At 42.9% G+C, this 22787-nt stretch overlaps 2 protein-coding genes across 3 annotated transcripts in view; one reads left to right on the forward strand and one right to left on the reverse strand.

The window, feature by feature from the left end:
* LOC137416504 (synapsin-2) overlaps nucleotides 1–22787 on the forward strand; it is a 360597-nt gene that overhangs the window by 60775 nt on the left and 277035 nt on the right. For both annotated transcript variants that reach the window (XM_078770286.1, XM_078770287.1), the window contains exon 2: nucleotides 13640–13697. In XM_078770286.1, coding sequence (XP_078626412.1) covers nucleotides 13640–13697 — 58 coding nt within the window. The remainder of the gene's footprint in view (nucleotides 1–13639; nucleotides 13698–22787) is intronic.
* Nucleotides 1–22787, reverse strand: part of LOC144889570 (uncharacterized) — a 434610-nt gene that overhangs the window by 4379 nt on the left and 407444 nt on the right. The window lies entirely within an intron of this gene.

The following is a 22787-nucleotide window of genomic DNA, read 5'->3' on the forward strand; positions in this document are numbered from 1 at the left end:
CTGCACAAATTTGATCGACATCAGAGGTGTGCCAGGAGGAAACCTTTGCTGTCCAGAAAGAACATCAGGGCAAGACTAACGTTTGCCAATGAACACCTCGGCAAAGACCAGCACTTCTGGAACAATGTGCTCTGGACAGATTAGTCAAAGGTAGAGCTATTTGGCCACAGTACCTGAAGGCATGTTTGGCGAAAACCAAAGACAGCATTTTACCACAAGAACCTGATACCAACTGTAAAGCATGGTGGTGGAAATATTATGGTTTGGGGCAGCTTTGCTGCATCAGTGCCTGGGCAGCTCACCATCATAGAATCCACTATGAATTCTTCATTGTACCAGAGGGTGCTTGAGGATAATGTGAGGCCATCTGTCGGAAAGTTGAAGCTCAACCGAAGGTGGACCTTGCAACATGGCAATGACCCTAAACATACCAGTAAATCCACCAATGAATGGCTGAAAAGAAAGAAATGGAGGGTTCTGGAATGGCCAAGTCAAAGCCCGGATCTAAATCCCATCGAGATGTTGTTAGGGGATTTGAAACGAGTTGTGCTGTGCATGCAAGAAACCCCTCAAACATCGCACAGCTGAAAGAATTCTGCATGGATAGGAGGAGTGGGCAAAAATTTCTCCCAGTCGATGTCAGAGACTGGTAGACAGTTATGAGAAAGGCCTACTTGAGGTTGTTTCTGCCAAAGGGGGCAATACCACCTATTAGAGCCAAGGGTGTACTTACTTTTTCCACATGTGAAATTTGCATTTATTTTTATTTAAATTATACAATGGACTACAAAATGTAAATGTTTCATGATATTTGTTATATTATATCACCTTTATCTATGAATATTGTTGAAATGAAGATCAAATAGCTGTATGTTGAAATATGTTGAAAAAGTCAAAACTTTACATGGGGTGTACTTACTTTTTCACGTGACTGTATCTGCCACTTGTACACACGGCAGCGGATGATCCGACATCTCAACTTGACATTCTATGGAAAACCTCCCTATTTCTTCGCTCTCCAAGACCAGCAAATGTTCCATCTTGGCGAATATCCAGGACAGTCTTCTGTGATATTCCTTCCAATGATTGATCTCAATCCTAGTCATCCAAATTGTATCTATTCCACACTAAAGTTTGTGTCAGCTCAGGCCATGCGACATGGTGTTACTCCTGTCCTCACATTCGATCAACCCTTGTATTGGAAAGCATTATCAATTGTTCGATCTCAACCAGTTGACAGTCATCTCCGGCGAATGGTCCTCAAACTGGGAGGGTTTCACATGGAAATGAGTTTCCTGGGTAGCATCGGGCATCTGATGGCAGGTTCCGGATTGGAAGAAGTCCTTGAGGTTGTGTATGCTAGTAACACCGTGAGCCACATGTTGACTGGCAAGGCTGTGTCCAGAGCAGTCCGTGGGTCACATGCTAGTAGATGCTGCACTGAACACCATCCTTCTGTCCAGCGCATACAATGTACCAGTGCCATCCAAAATGAAAGCAGAGGACCCTGATGAAGTGATGACAGGTGATGATGTCGAACAACATTTTGACACAACCGACTTGACCATAGCAGCAGAAGTATATGACAATGCAGTTTCTTCTACAACATCTGTAGAAAACGTGTGTTTGGCAGATGTCTGGACCAGAATTCAAAGCAAACTGAAGGAAAAGAAGGATATAATGACCACAATGCGGACCGCAGAACTCTGGGTACAATATATGGAAATGGTAGAAATTATACAGAGGTTTCTCAAGGCTGAACGCACAGGCAATTGGAAAATGCATCTCCAATCAGTACGTGAAATGTTACCATACTTTGCAGCATCTGGACACACACTATTTGCAAAATCTGCATCTATCTATCTTCAAATGATGTTAAATCTGCCAGAGACACACCCAGAAGTCAACCAGAAATTGAGCAGGGATACCATGTGGTGAGACGCAGCGACAGATATTGGTCAGGATTGTCGACCGATCTCATTATTGAGCAAGTGCTCATGAGAAGTGTTAAGACAAGTGGGGACTTAGAAGAGGAAAGGGGATGACAGAAACCCAGCAATTGGTGTGGGTCCTATCTATGCCAACGTGTGCAAACATCAATGATGCCCTGCAAAAGCTCGGTGGTGTGTCATATGAAACCAGTGACCAACACAAGGACATATCATCAGCAAGACAAGCTGGAGATGTCAGCGACACCCTTGACCTTATCAGTTATCTTGAAAAGAGAAACCCATTTGTTAATAACAGTACACTGCTCAACATTGCAAATGGCATGACAGCTCGGGAAGGGGTCAATGTTGAAAGATCAAGAGAGGTTGGTGAACGGATTCTGGCGTCAATGGTTGGGAAATCTGTCGATGAGTTTGTCTTCCGAAAAGCTGATCAAGCAAAGACACTCGGTACAATATCAACTGTCAAAATCAAAGGCGAATCTGTGAAGGTGAATCCACAGCTGATATTCCAGGGGCTGATAACTGTCGCTGAACGCTGTGAAGATGTTCCATTACTGTTCAAGTATGAACTCTGTAGTCACCCTCCTGCATTGTTGGAATCTTCCTCTCTTCCACTGCAGGCCAATAAGGCAACTCTTGCTGATTCTATCTGGAAGTCATCCCAGAGAAACAACGAGAACCTACTGAAAATGTCCAGTACATCCTTGATGGTGGATGCTCTACTTCACAGACTACCCTGGCCAAGAGGTTCTACCTTTGATTATGTGTGTGATCTATACACCAACTATGTTGTACAGAAATATGCTGATGCTACTGTTGTCTTTGATGGCTACAATGATGACCCATCAACGAAAGATGCCACACACACGAGAAGAACAGGAGCCTGTACTGGTGCGACAGTTCACTTCGCGGGTGAAATGGTGATTCAATCCAGAAAAGAGGATTTCTTGAACAATGCGAGGAACAAACAGCGCTTCATTTCTTATCTGAGTGACAAACTGGAGACAGCTGGGTGCAACACATTTCATGCGAAGCAAGATGCTGATTTGTTAATTGTTCAAACAGCTGTCGCCTCTGCACGAACAACAGACTCTGTCCTGGTGGGAGATGACACTGACTTACTCATCCTTCTTTTTCACCATGCTGAAATGGCCACACATAACTTGTTCCTGATACCAGAACCAAAGCAAACTTCAAGAAAGAACAGGATTTGGAACATGAAGCAATCAAAGAATTTGCTTGGCAGTGATGTATGTGACTGTATGCTGTTCGTACATGCTATTCTTGAGTTGCGATACAACTTCTCGCCTGTTTGGTTTGGGAAAGGGTCTAGCACTGAAAAAAATCATGAACGATGCCTTCTTCGATCAACCAGCTAAAGTTTTCAGTCAAACACATCAAATGGAGGAGAATGTTATCGCCAAGGCAGAAGAACATGCACTAGTGTCGTTGTATGGAGGATCTGAGGAGGAATGATTGGACACCATACGGTGCAAGCGGTTTTGTGAGAAGGTCACCAAGAATGTTTCACATGTAGAGCCACAGACCCTGCCACCCACCTCTGCAGCTGCAAGATACCACAGCCTTCGTGTGTACCACCAAATACAGCAGAGGAAAGGGATCGATCTAAATCCACTGGAGTGGGGATGGCACATAGTAGATGGACATTGCCTACCAATACTGACAGATCAGGCCGCAGCACCATCAGCACTCCTGGACGTCATCTGCTGCAACTGTAAAAAGGACTGCAATACACGAAGATGTACTTGTAGTAAATATGGTCTCACATGCAGTGCTGTTTGCGGGGAATGTCATGGCACAAGTTGTACAAATGCAGAACTGCCAGATTTCACAGAGGAGAATGACAAAACTGTTTAATCGTTTGAGTTGGATGTTCCAGCATTTTGTACACATGCAGCAATCACTACAGCAATTTTCACGAGCTGAACATCTTTATATAAGCATAGTATGGTGATTTTGTAATGAAACTCGTGTATCTGTCACCAATAGACAGAGCATCATTCGTTATATGAGAGAAATATTGCAGATTGGCGGCCATTTGGATTATGCAAATTAGACATATTTCCCATGTTGGGATTGCTTGGGACTTTTAGTATGTTGTTCTGGGGACCTTGTAGAAATGCATTGTGGTGAAATAATTTCTGTTGCAATTTGTTCCAAGTGAAACCTTATTTTGCCTGGACTAAAGTTTGGAGTAAGAATGCTCCTGAAAACTGGCATATTGTGTTTTTGGAGAAAGAATGTTCCTTAAAACTGGCATATTGTGTTTTTGGAGTAAGAATGCTCCTTAAAACTGGCATATTGTGTTTTTGGAGAAAGAATGCTCCTTAAAACTGGCATATTGTGTTACTTAGGATACTTAGAACTTACTTAGAGGATACTTAGAGCATACTTAGGCAAAATAGGAGTCGATTTTCGAAATGTGCACCCATTGGTCAGACAGCTGCTGGACCCCACCCACTTTTGTGGCTTAACTCCACCACCATGGCACCCAGATGAAATTATATGGCCGCCATCTTGGTTTACTGGTGGGCTGAAAACATCAGGCCAGTAGGCCTCTGGTGATTATACACTGCCCAAGTTTGTTGCATCAGATTTCCATTGGCTTTGTTTCAGTCTAGTGTTATTCACGATGAGGAATCTGCAAAATCTAATCGATGTCGAGTAAAATTATAATCAAGGTTTAATCAAGCCCGTCCCTACTCATGGTACACTCGTCCCTAAAAATATCGTTAGGTAATTTCTCAATGGCCCTATATTGGGGTTAAACAATCCGTGACCGTGTGACGAATCAGCTCGTTCTGATATAACCGTGGTGGAGGCTGACATGGATGAGAGGTTTCCAGTTAATCTTTTATTAGCGCATTAAATGTGTGTTTCCCAATCTCGCTGTTCATCTTTTAAGAGTGCTTTAAATGAGTGTTTCCCAATCGACAAGTTACCAAATTTTGTCACAAGTTGTGACCACAATGAGGTCATTCTTGTTTGTACACAAAGTCAAGGCTCATGGAAGAGCTAGAAAATAGAATGGATCAGGATGAACCGGAACAAAAGGAACAGTGTAAAGAGAGGTGGGAAACACCAACAGCAAGGTTGAGGGACAAAATAGAGGGAGACTTGGACAAATAAGGGATGTGGAGAGGAATGAGGGGCAGGGGAGGTTGCACGGGGTTTACAAGATGGATAGAGAAGCAAACTCTCATGAAGGAAAAACTGGAAATTTGGAAATACAGTAGGAGGATAATGTTGAAGTGGTTGAAATGACAACACTTGGGGAAAAACGAAGTGGAACAAGGAAAGATTTAACATGGAAAATTGGACGAAAACACAAAAAGGTAACACAGGACCGAACATATAAAAGAAAGAAAGACAAGACAGATCCGTTCCGGAAAACTTCGCTTTAATTGAGGTGAAAGGAGCAGCTGCGTATTCGAACTTCACGTGGAGCAACCCCGAACCGGAACCGGAAGCATCAGCTAGAGTGCTAGACAATAGAAGATGGCGTATGGAGCTTATTTCACTGAGGAGAACACAACTGCTAAAGGTGGGTTTTCACGGGACACGCGAACGGTTCGCGAAGGATGCGAATGTCGAAAAAATGGCAAAGTCCAACATTCGTATTTCAGGCTCCAAAAGTTCGCCAAACATGCGCGGGGGTTCGGAAGCGTCGTCAATTGTTCGCAGGAGTCGTTTTTTGTTCGGCGGGAATTTCAAACTTTTAAATTATTTTCCCTTTCTATTCGAAATCCGTGTTCGGTTTGAATTATTTCCCTCAGGTTGAAGACGCGTGCGGACCGTCAGGTAAATCTCGCCGCTTCTTCCTCTTTCCTTCTTCCTCCCGTGGTGTGTGTATAGCAAATCTGCCATTGATCGTCACCTCATTAAGCTCATTTCCAGCCTCGATTCCCCTGTCTTAACCGAGGGGCAATCGCGCAACAATACATACATATGGACGGACAAACACTGGTCCAGACGGCTTTGCCCGATGGGCTACGCCGTAAAAAAAAAACGATCTCTCACTCATGGAGGAGCTCGTGGATAAATCACGTGCAAGGCATTGACTGGGCTGGACATCCGTGTACATTCATATGAGCGACTCGGACACAGCTGGTACATGGGATTTCAACCTGGGTTCCCTCCATCAGATCTCGGTTTGGGTTAGATGTTAGGGTTAGAGATTTGGGTTTAGAGTTAGGGTTAGCTGTTAGGGTTAGGGTTTAGGATTAGGATAAGTTGTTAGGATTAGGGTTTAGGGTTAGCTGTTAGGGTTTGGTTTAGGGTTAGCTGTTAGGGTTAGAGATAGGGCTTAGGATTAGGTTAAGTTGTTAGGTTTAGTGTTGGGGTTTAGGGTTAGGATTAGGGTTTAGTTGAGGGTTTAGGTTTTTGGGTTAGGGTTGGTTCAAAATGTGAACACGAACAGGCAAATCCATTTGGGGCAGTTTATATTCATGAAGGGAGTCTAATTGATACATTTTCTCAGCCTCCTTGCCTTTGAATGATAATAGCACAAAAGTACAAGCCATTTCTCTGTAAAAGTAAACTTTGCAGTGTTACAGAAAAAGTTTTCCAAAGTGATTGTACTTTGTCACCAGAACAGATCTGACGTTACAGGTAATTTGTGCCAGAAAGAGTAGGGTTTCCATTAGAATTGGCAGCGGTTAACGCAGAACTGGTAAAATTACCGTTTTAAAGCACGACTAACATGATTTGCATTATTGTAACGTTTCGATGTGATATTGTAACGGCCAAATGTGAATCCAATGAGAGTTATGGATGCAGGAAGAAGCCAAATTGTGCGTGGTGAGCTGCCCGATAATGGGAAATTGGCATTGCCTTTGGGAAGAATTTCTCTTTGACTTTCGCTTGATGGTAGGTACATGCAAGATCAGCTGTGGGTGGCCATCTTGTAATCAACATGGTGTCTTCTTAATGGGACGCCATCTTGCAATCAACATGGCATCTTCTTAATGGGACACCATCTTGTAATCAACATGGCGTATTCTTAATGTGATGCCATCTTGTAATCAACATGGCATCTTCTTAATGGTATGCCATCTTGTAATCAACATGGCCTCTTCTTAATGGGACACTATCTTGTAATCAACATGGCATCTTCTTAATGTGATGCCATCTTGTAATCAACATGGTGTCTTCTTAATGGTATGCCATCTTGTAATCAACATGGCCTCTTCTTAATGGGACACTATCTTGTAATCAACATGGCCTCTTCTTAATGGGATGCATTCTTGTAATCAACATGGCCTCTTCTTAATGGGACGCTATCTTGTAATCAACATGGCCTCTTCTTAATGGTATGCCATCTTGTAATCAACATGGCGTCCTCTTAATGGGATGCTATCTTGTAATCAACATGGCCTCTTCTTAATGGGACGCCATCTTGCAATCAACATGGCCTCTTCTTAATGGGACGCTATCTTGTAATCAACATGGCCTCTTCTTAATGGTATGCCATCTTGTAATCAACATGGCCTCTACTTAATGGTATGCCATCTTGTAATCAACATGGCCTCTTCTTAATGGGACGCTATCTTGTAATCAACATGGCCTCTTCTTAATGGTATGCCATCTTGTAATCAACATGGCCTCTTCTTAATGGTATGCCATCTTGTAATCAACATGGCGTCCTCTTAATGGGATGCTATCTTGTAATCAACATGGCCTCTTCTTAATGGGACGCCATCTTGCAATCAACATCGCGTCTTCTTAATGGTATGCCATCTTGTAATCAACATGGCCTCTTCTTAATGGGACGCTATCTTGTAATCAACATGGCCTCTTCTTAATGGTATGCCATCTTGTAATCAACATGGCATCTTCTTAATGGTATGCCATCTTGTAATCAACATGGCCTCTTCTTAATGGGACGCTATCTTGTAATCAACATGGCCTCTTCTTAATGGTATGCCATCTTGTAATCAACATGGCCTCTTCTTAATGGGACGCTATCTTGTAATCAACATGGCCTCTTCTTAATGGGATGCAATCTTGTAATCAACATGGCGTCCTCTTAATGGGATGCTATCTTGTAATCAACATGGCCTCTTCTTAATTTTACGCCATCAACACAACAGATCCATTCACTTGTAAATTAGTGTATTATTCATTGGTAACCCCTGTATATCAGATCCATTCGCTTGTAAATTAGTGTATTACTCATTGGTAACCGCTGTATAATAGATCCATTCACTTGTAAATTAGTGTATTACTCATTGGTAACCCCTGCAGAATAGATCCATTCACTTGTAAATAAGTGTAATACTCATTGGTAACCCCTGTATAATAAATCCATTCACTTGTAAATTAGTGTATTACTCATTGGTATCCCCTGAATAATAAATCCATTCACTTGTAAATTAGTGTATGACTCATTGGTAACCCCTGTATAATCGACTATTCACTTGTAAATTAGTGTATGACTCATTGGTAACCCCTGTATAATCGATCCATTAACTTGTAAATTAGTGTATGACTCATTGGTAACCCTTGTATAACAGATCCATTCACTTGTAAATGAGGGCATTACTCATTGGTAACCCCTGTATAATCTATCCATTCGCTTGTAAATTAGTGTATTACTCATTGGTAACCCCTGTATAAATAGATACATTCGCTTGTAAATTAGTGTATTACTCATTGGTAACCCCTGTATAACAGATCCATTCGCTTGTAAATTAGGGCATTACTCATTGGTAACCCCTGTATAATAGATACATTCACTTGTACTCTTCATGGGACACCATCTTGTAATCGACATGGCGTCTTCTTAATGGGACGCCATCTTGTAATCAGCATGGCCTCTTCTTAATGGGCCGCCATCTTGTAATTGGTATGGCATGCTTATTGAGGTGTCGTCTTGTAATTATTCAAGATGGCATTCTTTTAATGGGACACCATCTTTGATATTTTGCACATATTTATCTGTTATTTATATCTACCTGAAAAAAAAATCCCAACCATAAGGAATGTTCCTCTTCCAACGAAGTGTCTCGTTGGTTGGTATCTCCATGTGTGGGTTTCGGAAGGTTGAACGGGATCCTCCCAGGTTTCGAAATTTCAGTAAGAAATTATTATTCATGGACCAGTTGATGAAATTTTCTTATTCTCAAAGTTTTGTTCTGAGGGCTCTTTTGAGGATCGTCACCGAGCCTTGGACAGCTTCCAACTGCAGTTTGTTTGTTGTAAAATAAATACCCAGGAATGATTTTTAAGACATCTGTAAGGTTCTTTTTATCATTCCTGTTGCTCCAATAAATCATTGGTGTGTGTGTGTGTGTGTGTGTGTGTGTGTGTGTGTGTGTGTGTGTGTGTGTGTGTGTGTGTGTGTGTGTGTGTGTGTGTGTGTGTGTGTGTGTGTGTGTGTGTGTGTGTGTGTGTGTGTGTGTGTGTGTGAATGTATCAATTATACTACAATATGAAAAGAAATGGACAGGCAGCACTAATTCAGGTTGTGATGAACATTAATTGGGTATCAACGATATATACTTCCGTTTTCCGGTCCGGTCGTGAGAGGACGCTGGCGTCGTTTGCTCGCCGCTTCTCTGACTGGACCATTGTCCGTGTCTTGCTTTCCTGGTGGTCGTGGCGGATTTATGGCCATTGAGTCTTCCTCTGCGCGGTCCCGGCTCTGCTCTGCTGCTCCGGGCTTCACCTGCTCGGCTCCATCGCTGTTTCCTCGGGCCCACTCCCATTGGTTGTGTCGATTGTTTCGCCTCCTCACCCTTGGCCGCGTGCTCGCTTTGCCTTCGCTCCTGCTGGCATGGCTCTGCGGTACTCTGCCGCAAGGCTTCTCCTGCTTAAAACCCGCTCCACCCCATCATGCATCTCTGCAATCAGATCGAATGGACTCCTGCGTCGACCCAGGTACATTCACCGTGGCTCCGGTCGTAAGTTTGTTTATTTACAATCAGGTCACTCCATCCCCATCCTCTGGTCGGCTCAGCGCACTCCCACTCATCGTCCCAACACACCTGGTCACAACAACGCACAAAATCGCACCTCCTGTCTGCGAACCCTGGCCAAATCACCTGGATTCATACCCGCCGTACAAAACAACATCAAGCTCACCCTGTTCAATACCCGGTCCCTCAACAACAAATGCCTCATCCTGAACGACTACATCCTGGAAAATAAACTGGACTTTCTCTGTCTCACTGAGACCTGGCAACAACCACTGGACTACTACACGCTCAACCTCACCACACCCAATGGATATTCTTACATCAATAAACCACGCTCGGAGGGCCGAGGTGGTGGAATTGCCGTTATTCACCGACAAGACATCAAGACCAACCTCATCTCCATCTCATCTGCTCCATCATTTGAACACCTGGCTTTTAAACTCTCTGGTCACACACAGTCAGTCATGGCTGTTGTCTACCGCCCTCCCAAACCACACCCATCATTCCTGTCTGACTTCTCCTACTTTCTGACCCAGCTATGTTCCCTCTCCCCCTCAATCCTCCTCCTTGGTGATTTCAATATCCACATGGACTCCACTGACTCCACGCTAACCACTGACTTCACTGATTTACTCACCTGCTTTAACCTCACTCAACATGTCAACTTTCCTACCCATAACCGTGGTCACATTTTGGACCTTGTCTGCTCTACTGGACTAATTTTGCACCATCTCTCTGGCTCCGACCTCACTCTCTCTGACCACCTAGCCATCACTCTGACCATCAACATCCCCACCCCAGCACCAAGGCATTATCGCACTATCAACTTCCGTAAGCTAAACGCTTTTTCACCTGCCTCATTCTCATCGACCCTCTCTGAAAAAATGTCCACTTCTCCCTTCGTTGACCTCCACACCCCTTCTGACCTCATTGACTACTACAACCACACTCTCTCTTCCTGCCTTGACCAAATTGCGCCTATAAAAACCAAAACAGTTTCTTTCACCCATTCTGCTCCCTGGTTTACCCCTGAGCTCCGCCTAATGAAAACTCGTGCTCGCCAACTTGAAAGACTCCGCAATAAAACAGGTCTCACAGTTCACTCCCAGGCCTACAAGGACCACATACAACACTATAAAGATGCCCTCTCCCGCGCCCGCTCCGCCTACTACTCTCAAATTATCCACTCTGGCTCCGGAAACCCAAAAGCACTCTTCTCTACAATAAACAAACTCCTCAGCCCCCTGAACACCACCACCCAGTCATTCACAATAGACAACTGCATCTCCTTCCTTTCATTCTTCCAACGCAAAATTGAAAACATCTACAACAGCTTGACCACCGCCGCACCCGCTCCCCCTCAAACTACCTGCCCCCCCTTATCCTGCCATCCCCTGTCTCAATTCTCCCCAGTCTCCCCTACTGACCTCTCTGAACTCCTCATCGGAATGAAAACTGCCACCTGCACTCTTGACCCCATCCCCTCCAGCTTTGTCAAGGCCTCCCTTCCTGCTCTTTCTCCACTTATCATTGCAACAATAAACTCCTCCCTGTCTACAGGCATCGTCCCACCATCCCTCAAAATTGCTGCTGTTACCCCCATTCTGAAAAAACCTGGACTAAACCCTGACACCCTAAATAACTTCAGACCCATCTCCAACCTACCCTTTCTGTCAAAGGTTTTGGAACGCGCTGTAGCCACTCAACTCAAGCATCACCTCTCTGCCAATAACCTGTATGAAACATTCCAATCCGGATTCCGGTCCAACCACAGTACTGAAACTGCTCTCCTCAAAATCACCAACGACCTTCTCCTCTCCTCTGATGCTGGCAACCTCAACATTCTCATCCTCCTCGACCTCAGCGCTGCCTTTGACACCATCGATCACACCATCCTCCTCACCCGACTTGAAACCACCTTTAACATTACCGGCACTGCCCTCTCTTGGATTAAATCATACCTCTCTGACAGACGTCAGTTCATCTCCATCAATAACTGCAAATCCCCCACTGCTCCCCTCCCCCAAGGTGTCCCCCAAGGTTCAGTTCTTGGCCCCCTCCTCTTTATCCTTTACCTGTCCCCCCTCGGTCACTTAATCCGCCGTCATGGTCTCCAATTCCACTGCTTCGCCGATGACATCCAGCTTTTCATCTCCACCAAGTCCATCTCCACCGCCACCCACTCTATCCTGACAAACTGCATCACTGAAATAAAATCCTGGCTTCAAATCAACTTCCTCAAACTTAACTGTGATAAATCTGAAATAATCATCATTGGCCCAAAAACGCTCACCAAGTCCACCCATAACTTTGCCCTCAACATCGACGGTTTCCCAGTGTCCACCTCCCCTCACATCCGGAATCTTGGCATCATCTTTGACCAAACCCTCTCCTTCGACAAATACACTAAACAGATCACAAAGACAGCCTTCTTCCACCTGAAAAACATCGCCCGTCTCCGTCCATCCCTCTCCTCTGTGGCTGCAGAAACCCTCATCCACGCCTTCATCACTTCCCGTCTGGACTACTGCAATAGCCTCCTTTATGGTTCACCCTCAACAATCACCAATAAACTCCAATACATTCAGAACTCCGCTGCCCGTCTACTCACCCATTCCCGGACCCGTGACCACATCACCCCCGTCCTTTACAAGCTTCACTGGCTCCCCATCTCCCAGAGAATCCAGTACAAAATCCTCCTCTTGACCTACAAAGCCCTCCATAACCTGGCCCCATCCTACCTGGCTGACCTCCTCTCCAGACACACTCCCACCCGCAACCTCCGCTCTGCTGGTACCAACCTCCTGACCCCCCCCATCCGGACCAAATTTAGATCCTGGGGGGACAGGGCCTTCTCCATCGCTGCTCCCACCCTCTGGAACTCGCTACCTCACACCATCAGAGACTCCTCCTCACTCACCACATTCAAAACATCACTCAAGACCCACCTGTTCAACACTGCATTCAACATTTAACCCACAGCATCTAACCCCTGACTATCTCCTCTCCTTCTCCCTCCTTTGTGCTTTGAATATTTCCCTATTGATTCTTCTTTTTTTGCAATTGTCTTTATGTTTTGCTATGCGTTATGTTTTGCACTCTGTCAAAGCGTCTTTGGGCTTCCTGAAAAGCGCTATATAAAATAAATGCATTATTATTATTATTATATAACGCAATGTCAGGTTATGTGTTTGTGTGTTTGCACAGGTGTCTGTCCCCCTTCATAAGGACGATTAGAGTCGGGTTTTAAAGTCCAATCCTTTAACATGAATGTGTGTTCACTACAGTCTATTTTTGAGGCTAAAACAAACTCGAAAAACATTTTACATAAAAGAGTAATTATGTCTCTTCTATTGGAATTGTAGACGGTGGCTTGCAAACCGAGCCTCAAGGGCGGTGTACAGAAGCGTTTTTTTTTAAATAACAATAAATACAAGGTGCAGGGAGGTGAAATTCGCTGCACGTGATGTACAACCCACGGAGAGTAAAATGAGTGTTCATTTACATACATATGATGTCTAATAAATAAAGAAGATGTAAGCACACCTGACACTAGGCCGAGGCTTCAGACCTTGGCATGCTCGCGAGGCTGCACCGTCAAATAAACTGTTCCAACCCTGCTCAGGAGGCTGCGCCGTCAAATAAACTGTTCCAACCTGTCATTTTTGACAGGCTTTTTAATTGTTTTAGAAGAATCACAGTGACATGGCAGCAATTAATACCGTACGTTTTGTACCTTCTCTCCAGGGCCAAGATTTTCCACGGAAAGAAGGTTCTTGAAGATTTTGACATCAGGGTGGAACAGGTTTGCAACTTCACACTTTTTTATTGTCATTATTGTCATTGTCATTTTGTTTTTGTTTTTTATTATTACTATTATTTTATTTTTTTAAATATTTATTTATCATTTTTGTATTTTTCTTTTTTTATTATTATTATTTCATTTTTTTATCATTAAAAAAAAAATTTATTATTAATATTTATTTATTTATTTATTTATTTTAATTGATGTTTGATTAGGTCGAGAAAAATATATTTCCGGTGTCTGGTCAGCGCGCGCATCGATTTTGACCCTGCGCGTCAACAATTTTTTTTTTTTTCAAATTTCAAACGGTACCGACAACAGCGCGTGCCTGTTGTTGCCGGGCCGGCGCGCTATCTCGGGAAATACGGGTCTGTGAGGGTTGCCATTGGTATTCGCGCACGGTTCTCCCCTACAAAACTACGTTTATCTTGTCCAAATCTAACCAGCCGTTCCAAAGATATGAGTAGTGTTGTGTGCCGTGACGTCATGAATCCAATCGGCTGGATATTGTCATTTATTGAAACGAAGACGTTCTTTGTCAGGTTCGTGTGAAGCAACCAGAAGGCCTAGTGAACTGTGGGTGGTTTCCTTAGTTAGGCCTGGATCCTATCTCGTTTGTCATGAAGTTGTAAGTGTCTGTGATAATCTGGTGGGCTGGGAGAAGAGATTGTGGGAGACCATCGGCCTGTTAGACCACTTGCGCATGCGCAGTGTTGACGCGATCGACGCATTGGAATGTTTGACGGTACGGCGAGGCGATCTCAAGGACGAAATGGCAGTCTATCATATGCTTGAAGAACTTAATGATTTTCAGAGTAAATACATTTTAAAATAACTTAAGCTTGTGTTCATAATTTACAAAAAAGACCTACAAGTCCCATTGGCTATCTTTAATTTCTCTCTGGACGGCGCTGGAATTTTCTTTCTTTGCTTTGCTTTCTCTCTGGAATTTTCTTTAATTTCTCTCTCTGGACGGTTAATTTCTCTCTGGACGGCGCCACGGCAGATGAGGACAGCAAGGCATGAGGACACAAAAAACAACTCTATATGTGCAATCCATGCTTTTCAAAAAAGAAAAAGAAAAAAAACCCCGCATCGCTGCATCAATTCTGGGACTTTGGTCTGACCAGAGACCAGCAATATATTCTTTTCGGCCTTAATGTGTATGTTTGTTCATTCCTTTTACTTATTTTAATATTTTGATGAATGTAATTTTATAATTATCAAATTTATTAATGTAATTTTATGTGATTATTATTATTTTTATATACATTTGTAAGTTTTATGAAATACTTTTATTATTGTAAACTTGACAAATTTCAGCCTTCGAACTGCCTTGTCCAGTGTTTAATTATTTCAATAAACCGAAATGATATGATATGATACACTCATAATTGTGACAGCTTCGACTGTCTCAGAAACTGAATCTAGAAGAGTTTCCGAACAGGCACTGTGTATTCAAAGCTCAGCTGGGATCTTCACTGAGCCGTCAATCACCTGATTATATCTTAAACAACCTTTTAATTTTCCTCCAGGTGTTGTGCAAATGGAGACACAGCATCTTCGAGTAATTTATGCGATTTCAAAAGTACTAAGGTGGTTGTTAGATCGTGGTCAGGGTAGGTCATACATCACATCACCTACACAGAGGCCTTGATTTACCTCTCGAATTAAACTTCTTCGGATGTCTGATTTCAGGTAGCAATTGACCTCGGTCGTTAAGACCCCATGTTTTGTCACGTTCTTCATCTTGCCACGAGAATATGTGGCGGACTGAACCAATTTGCTGAAGCGAACCGCCATGTTTCCCATCTTTTATCACTCACTTGTGAACATTCGAGATCTCAAACATATGAAACCTCAAAGTAGATGATAAATCATTAATGAGATTATACGCTGAGTGAGGCAAAACCCTAACCCCTCTGGGACTCCATCATATCTTAAAAATTGACATTTTTACATGAGCTATTCCATATTGCTTTGTAGAGTTGTTTAGTTTTCCAGGTGAGACGCAATGGTGTGTTAAAACATGAACTCTCTAATCTCGAAGCTTTCATGTGTGGAAGGTGAAGATTTTTTTTCTTGTGAAGAGCAGGTCACTGTGTGCCGGTGCCTTGACTAATTTCGATATCTCGGCATCCTGTCTCTCTGGAGATTACCTGAAATGTGTCAGAGGTAGAGTAAAACATTGGAAATAGCAACATCCTCTCATATAAATGTTGATTGTATCAGACGGATATTTGATCACTTAGGCGGGAAACCAGGGACAAACACAACCACACACACACAGAGAATAACACACTCACACTCACACACACCTCGTTTTTTAATGTCTTATTTTTATTAGGACTAGTACACCCATTGACAGGAAGGGTCACATTATCCTTTTTGGGGTATATAGATTACAGTAGATCTAGGCTCAGGTCTGTTATTCTGTGGTGGACGCGATAAGCATATAATGTCTCAAGGACGTCGGGATTCCTCAATATTTCTTTCGGTTTAGTGTTAAACAGCAGTAGCAATGGTTTAAAAAGATAATCATATGTGTTTGTGGTTTATAAAAAAATATTTACTTCTGGTAGGGGTCACCCCCGATATTGTTGCTACAAATGGTTGTTATTGTTGTTGTTGTAACGAAGGTTTTATGGCCACCCTAGTTACAACTGCAAAAACATAGGGAACTAGAACGCCACTCAGTAGAGCGCATACTCCCGCCGTGGGTCAAGTTGGAATAGTACGATTTCACAAAAGTTTGAGGGAGTAGTTCAGTGACAACACAAGACAAGACAACACAAGACAGACACTGCACAGATATATATATATTTAGAATATATAGAAGATAATGTTTAAAAAAACAAGGCAATTTCACTTACATTTTCGGATTCAGCGTTCAATTCTATATAAGTGAGTGTATTTTGAGGCATGTGTGACTTCAAATAAAATTGTAAGCCAAGAAAAACGTTCGTTTCATTCCTCAGGGATACAACATGTAAAACTGGCCCAAACGTCAAAACAAAACTCGCTCATTCTAAGTCGTACAAGCTAATGCGACCACTCATTCTTCTGGGAAGAATCCTGTGCACATGCTTGTCACACTTATGTCACCAAAGTCTTTATAAGTTCATCAAATACTGACACCGCGATTGACATTCGCTGAGGTAAATGTTGATATCTCTTCTGAGGTAAAAACAAAAAACAAAAAAAAACAGTTTTAAAGCATTATACGTATCAAACGATACATTTTATGAAATGGGGAAACTTAATACACACTTTGGTGGTTTTAAAATGAGAGAATATGTCTTTATTAGAAAAAAAAAATGAACATTGAAGACGGCGCTGCTAAAAAAAATACACCGCTCTAACGCATAACCACGAGTTTAAACTACACTTACAACAAATATGAAAACTATTTTCATATCACAATGTTAATTTAAAACACCTCACAACCACGTGATTTAAAAACACCTCACCACCACGTCATTTTACACCTCACCACCACATAATTCAAAATACCTCACCACCACGTGATTCAAAACCACCACCACGTTAGTAAAATCTCTTCACAACCACGGAAATAAACGTTTCAGGGAGTATTTCAGTGACAAAGACACTGCCCAGATATGTAGATATATAGAGAAATAAACCTGAAAATCGCAGAGCCAGAATTATTTTTTGGTCTGGGAAGCCCATGTGTGGTTTCTTCTTCTTCAGCCTCTCACAACCCTGGGTGAATATGTGATCTTTTTTTTTAAAGTTCGAATTTTGCCAAATCTGTTTCATTCGTTTGTTAATATACCTCAGCCATTGACAAATCTGGAATTATAATTTTATTTGAGGTTCAAATTAACCCGGGACATTGTGTCTAACGATGCCTGCAAGTTTGAACATGTGATAAATAAATTAATCGTCCACAGTCCAAGACTCTTCTTCTTCATGCAATAACAACTTCCAGCTTCCAGACCGTACATCCAATCATCTTCAGTTTGCACACTTGTTACTCTTCATGACTTCTACTGCAGTATGAAGTTTCACGTCGATCGATGAAGTGGTTCAAGAGATATAAATGTTTTTATTTTTTGTGTTTAATTAAGGATATCTGCCAAACCACGTGACCTATCTCAAATTCCAAAAGGGCATTTTAGTAGACTGATATGCTGAACAGATTTGTGAAGTTTCCCCTCGATTGGATCACAAAAGAGGGAGGAGCTAGGTTTTAAATGTTTGTGCTTAAAAACGTCATAACTCTGAAACCATGTGATGCATGATGTCATGCTCGCTGACTTTTTTGTTCGTCATGGGTATGCGATTCTGCCTGCAAAGTTTGGCCTCGATCTGTTCAGGCGTTTTGGAGAAAATTGGATTTTAGTGTTTTTCACTCAAAACAATATGGCGGCCGAACCACGTGACCTGTGACGTCATAATTACCATTAAAATATTACGCAGACCGAGTCCCTCCTATGGTAAAAATCTGCTCTCAATCGGTCCAATTATTGCAGAGAAAATGGTTTTTAAAGGAAAACAGAAAAAAATATTCCCCAAAAAATTCCCAAAAAAACTTTCTGGATCCGGAATAATTTCCTGAGCTTCACCAAAAACTAATCAGTTCTTCCTTATCCCAAGTGCAATCATCCCACCAACTTTCATCCAAATCCGTTCAGAACTTTTCCAGATATCTTGTTCACAAACACACGAACACACACACACACACGGACACGATCAAATGCATTATTCCCTGGCGGGAGTAAAAAAAACACTTGGAGCAACTACAGACTGGGGCAAACTAGCGTTAGACCCTACCTAGTTAAGTAGTGATGAATACCCCTCATGTGGTGATACGTAAACGATCTTAAGTTCACAGTTTTCCCTACTTGAATACATCAAGATGTCTCCCAAGCATCCACAGTCCATGCTATACCTATACAATCCTGTCTCCACTATGGTATTTCTTCCTCTACCCCCAACAAACGTAACAATACTGTTACGTTTATGTGGGGTGTGGGGGGGGGGGGTAGGCAATGAAATACCTTAGGCCAGGTAGAATTGTATAGGTAGTAGGCTCCGACTGTCATGAAGAAGAAGAAACCCTCATGTAACTTAAGTCAGCTCCATGTGTCTGGTAAGAGCGTATTGTTATCCCCATGGCGAGGGGTGGGGCCATGTTAATTAAGTAGGGCTTAAGGGTAATTAACTCCCTGTATGTAAATGTCACTGTGATTTTTCCTTTGTTCCTTATGACACTACACAACACACACCACACCTGCCATGCACTCCGCACATACACTAAAAACACCATATAAAAGTAACTGGAACCAGGACATTCAAATACCGCTGATGCCACCAGCCGAGTCATTGTCGGGGACAGCGGGAGGGGCCATGGGGCCCCGCCCTGAGGGGTGGTGATTGGTCCGGGCGGTGGACTGCTGCAATGGTACTCGCTGATTGGAGCGGGCGGGTGACATCAGATAGAAGGTCCGAAGACCGTGAACGAAAAGGCGAAGGAGCCTCCATCTCTGGCTCTTCAGGCTGGCCTTGATAGCGTGCAGTTGCACATTTTCTCACTCTGTGTTTGGACCTTTGAAGGAACAGCGGCATTTTCCCTCTCTGGCTTCGTTGATGTGATTGCGAGCAGATGCATGCGTTCTTCTCTCATCTCTTGCGGTGGGACATTCATTGCAGGCAGACGCATCTTTCTCTTGGTCCTGGATGCGTGTAGGAACGGACACATCCTTTCCCTGATTCCGTGGTGCTGACTTTGTGACGACTGTGTGCGCCTGAGAGACCTCGGTGCTTTGTGGAGCATGAGAGACGCGGGCCTGTGACGATCCCAGACGGTCAAGGGGACCAGAGCTGAGTACGCGCTAACATTCCAAACACCATTCGCAATTATTTTCCATTTATTTATGCCCTTGTGTTGTTTTACGAGTCTGCATGGGGGTGCTCCATTTAGGATTTTACTATTACTGCACATTTCTTGTTCCCTGGAATTATTTTTATTAAACTCTTTTATTGTTGCATTATAATTCCTTGTCGGTTTGATTTGATTATCGTGGTTCGAGCATGCTGCAGTGGAATCCGTGCAGGTAAGAGCCTTGCTGCCCTCCCCCTCCTCGCGCGTATAAAGAAGATCCGCCATAGTTGACCACCTCAGAGGTAAGTTCGATCGGTCATTCGTCCGAGGCCGGTCTTTATCGGCATGGACAGGATAATACATTAAATCATCCACACCTTACCTTATATGTATATACAGTATATATTATATAACATGACCACCACTCAACAATGCACAACACCAACCAGGAATGATAGCATTCTACCACCTGGCAATGACAATACACACCTAACAGCACGTCCACCACATTTACCTCTGAATCAAATTGTTGCTCAAATATCTTATTTATAATGGATTTCTCGATGCTGCACTGTGTTTCAAAGCAACCATTGGAAATGCCATTTCTTAAAAATATATTATTATCTTTTATAATGTATTTGTATAAATATTTTATTCATAATGTGTTTTACTTTTGCATTTTATTGTTTTATCTTCAATCACATCCTTTTTCCTGCCATTACTGCTTATCTGTTTGATTAGCTGAACACTGCAGCTCACATTTTACAGCAGATTATCCATAAGTAATGATGAATGAGTAACTGACAACCACTCGTTTTATTTGGGCTTTTTATGCTGCTCCTTTATGCATTCATCCTACCTTACACCTCCGTATTGTCTCACCAACATAATGCTTCCCACATTTGCTAAATCTATCTATAATGGAGTCGATGCGTACATGGATGTGTGTGTGTATATATATATATATATATATATATATATATATATATATATATGTGTGTGTGTGTGTATATGTATAGTGTGTGTATATATATTGCCTACAGGCAATATATATACACACACGAAGTGGAAACGCATTCTCTGGAGTGATGAATCACGCTTCACCATCTGGCAGTCCGACGGGCAAATCTAGGTTTGGTGGATGCCAGGAGAATGCTACATGCCAGAATGCATAGTGCCAACTGTAAAGTTTGGTGGAGGAGGAATAATGGTCTGGGGCTGTTTTTCATGTTTCGGGCTAGGCCCCTTAGTTCCACTGAAGGGAAATTTTAACGCTACAGCGTACAATAACATTCTAGACGATTGTGTACTTCCAATTTTGTGGCAACAGTTTGGGGAAGGCCCTTTCCTGTTTCAGCATGACAATGCCCCCGTGCACAAAGCGAAGTCCATACAGAAATGGTTTGTCGAGATCGATGTGGAAGAACTTGACTGGCCCGCCCAGAGCCCTGGCCTCAACCCCATCGAACACCTTTGGGATTAATTGGAACACCGACTGCGAGCCAGGCCTAATCGCCCAACATCAGTGCCCGACCTCACGAATGCTCTTGTGGCTGAATGGAAGCAAATCCCTGAAGCAATCTTCCAACATCTAGTGGAAAGCCTTCCCAGAAGAGTGGAAGCTGTTATTGCAGGAAAGGGGGTCCAACTCTATATGAATGCCCATGATTTTGGAATTAGAGGATGTTCGGGTTTCCACATACTGTTAGTCATGTAGTGTGTGTGTGTGTGTGTGTGTGTGTGTGTGTGTGTGTGTGTGTGTGTGTGTGTGTGTGTGTGTGTGTGTGTGTGTGTGTGTGTCTGTGTGTGTATACAGTGCATTCAGAAAGTATTCAGACCCCTTCACTTTTTTCACATTTTGTTATGTTGCAGCCTTATGCTGAAATCGTTTAAATTCATTTTTTCCCTCATCAATCTACACTCAATACCCCAAAATGACAAAGAGAAAACAGGATTTTAGAAAGTTTTGCAAATTTATTAAAAAGAAAACACTGAAATATCACATTTACATAAGTATTCAGACCCTTTGCGATGACACTTTAAATTTAGCTCAGGTGCCTCGCATTTTTCTTTATCATCTTTGAGATGTTTCTACACCTTGATTGGAGTCCACCTGTGGTAAATCCAATTGATTGGACATGATTTGGAAAGGCACACACCTGTCTATATAAGGTCTCACAGCTGACAATGCATATCAGAGCACAAACCAAGCCATGAGGTCGAAGGAACTGCCTGCAGAGCTCAGAGACAGGATTGTGTGGAGGCACAGATCTGGGGAAGCCTACAAAAACATTTCTCCTGCATTGAAGGTTCCCAAGAGCACAATGGCCTCCATAATTCATAAATCGAAAAAGTTTGGAACAAACAGGACTCTTCCAAGAGCTGGCCGCCCAGCCAAACTGAGCAATCGGGGGAGATGGGGCCTTGGTAAGAGAGGTGAACAAGAACCCGATGATCACTCTGGCTGAGCTCCAGAGATCCTGTGTGGAGATGGGAGAAACTTCCAGAAGGACAACCATCACTGCAACACTCCACCGATCTTGGCTTTATGGCAGAGTGGCCAGACAGAAGCCAAACAGTTCAATCTTGGTTTCATCAGACCACAGAATCTTGTTTCTCACAGTCTGAGAGTCCTTTAGGTGCTTTTTTGCAAACTCCAAGCGGGCTTTCATGTGTCTTTCACTGAGGAGAGGCTTCCGTCTGGCCACTCTGCCACAAAGCCCAGATCGGTGGAGTGTTGCAGTGATGGTTGTCCTTCTGGAAGTTTCTCCCATCTCCACACAGGATCGCTGGAGCTCAGCCAGAGTGACCATCGGGTTCTTGGTCACCTCTCTTACCAAGGCCCTTCTCCCCCGATTGCTCAGTTTGGCCGGGCGGCCAGCTCTAGGAAGAGTATATAAAATTGCGGAAGTTTTATACAATAGATACAGTGCGTATCAAAAAAAAGGTAATCCGAATTCAAGGGGTTAATAAGCAAAGGTTATTTAGTTTGACAATTTATATGTGGTTTACCAATTATGAGGATATCCTCGGCTTTCCATTGATGCCTTTCATGCATCATTGCTGTCACACATGACTGAGTGCATGTTCATTGAAAATGACAAGTTCAAATCGCATTTTTACAAGTTTGGCTAATCGGTGCAAGACAGTTTTAAATGGACGCATTACTTGTCGACTGCCAAGTTGATTATGTAAAATTGTTAAGCTGGTCTGGTAATCATCGGTTGCGTCATCCTTTGTTT

Source organism: Myxine glutinosa, chromosome 1, assembly GCF_964187855.1.
Source record: "Myxine glutinosa chromosome 1, kmMyxGlut1.1, whole genome shotgun sequence".
In the NCBI taxonomy this organism is placed as follows: Eukaryota; Metazoa; Chordata; class Myxini; order Myxiniformes; family Myxinidae; genus Myxine; species Myxine glutinosa.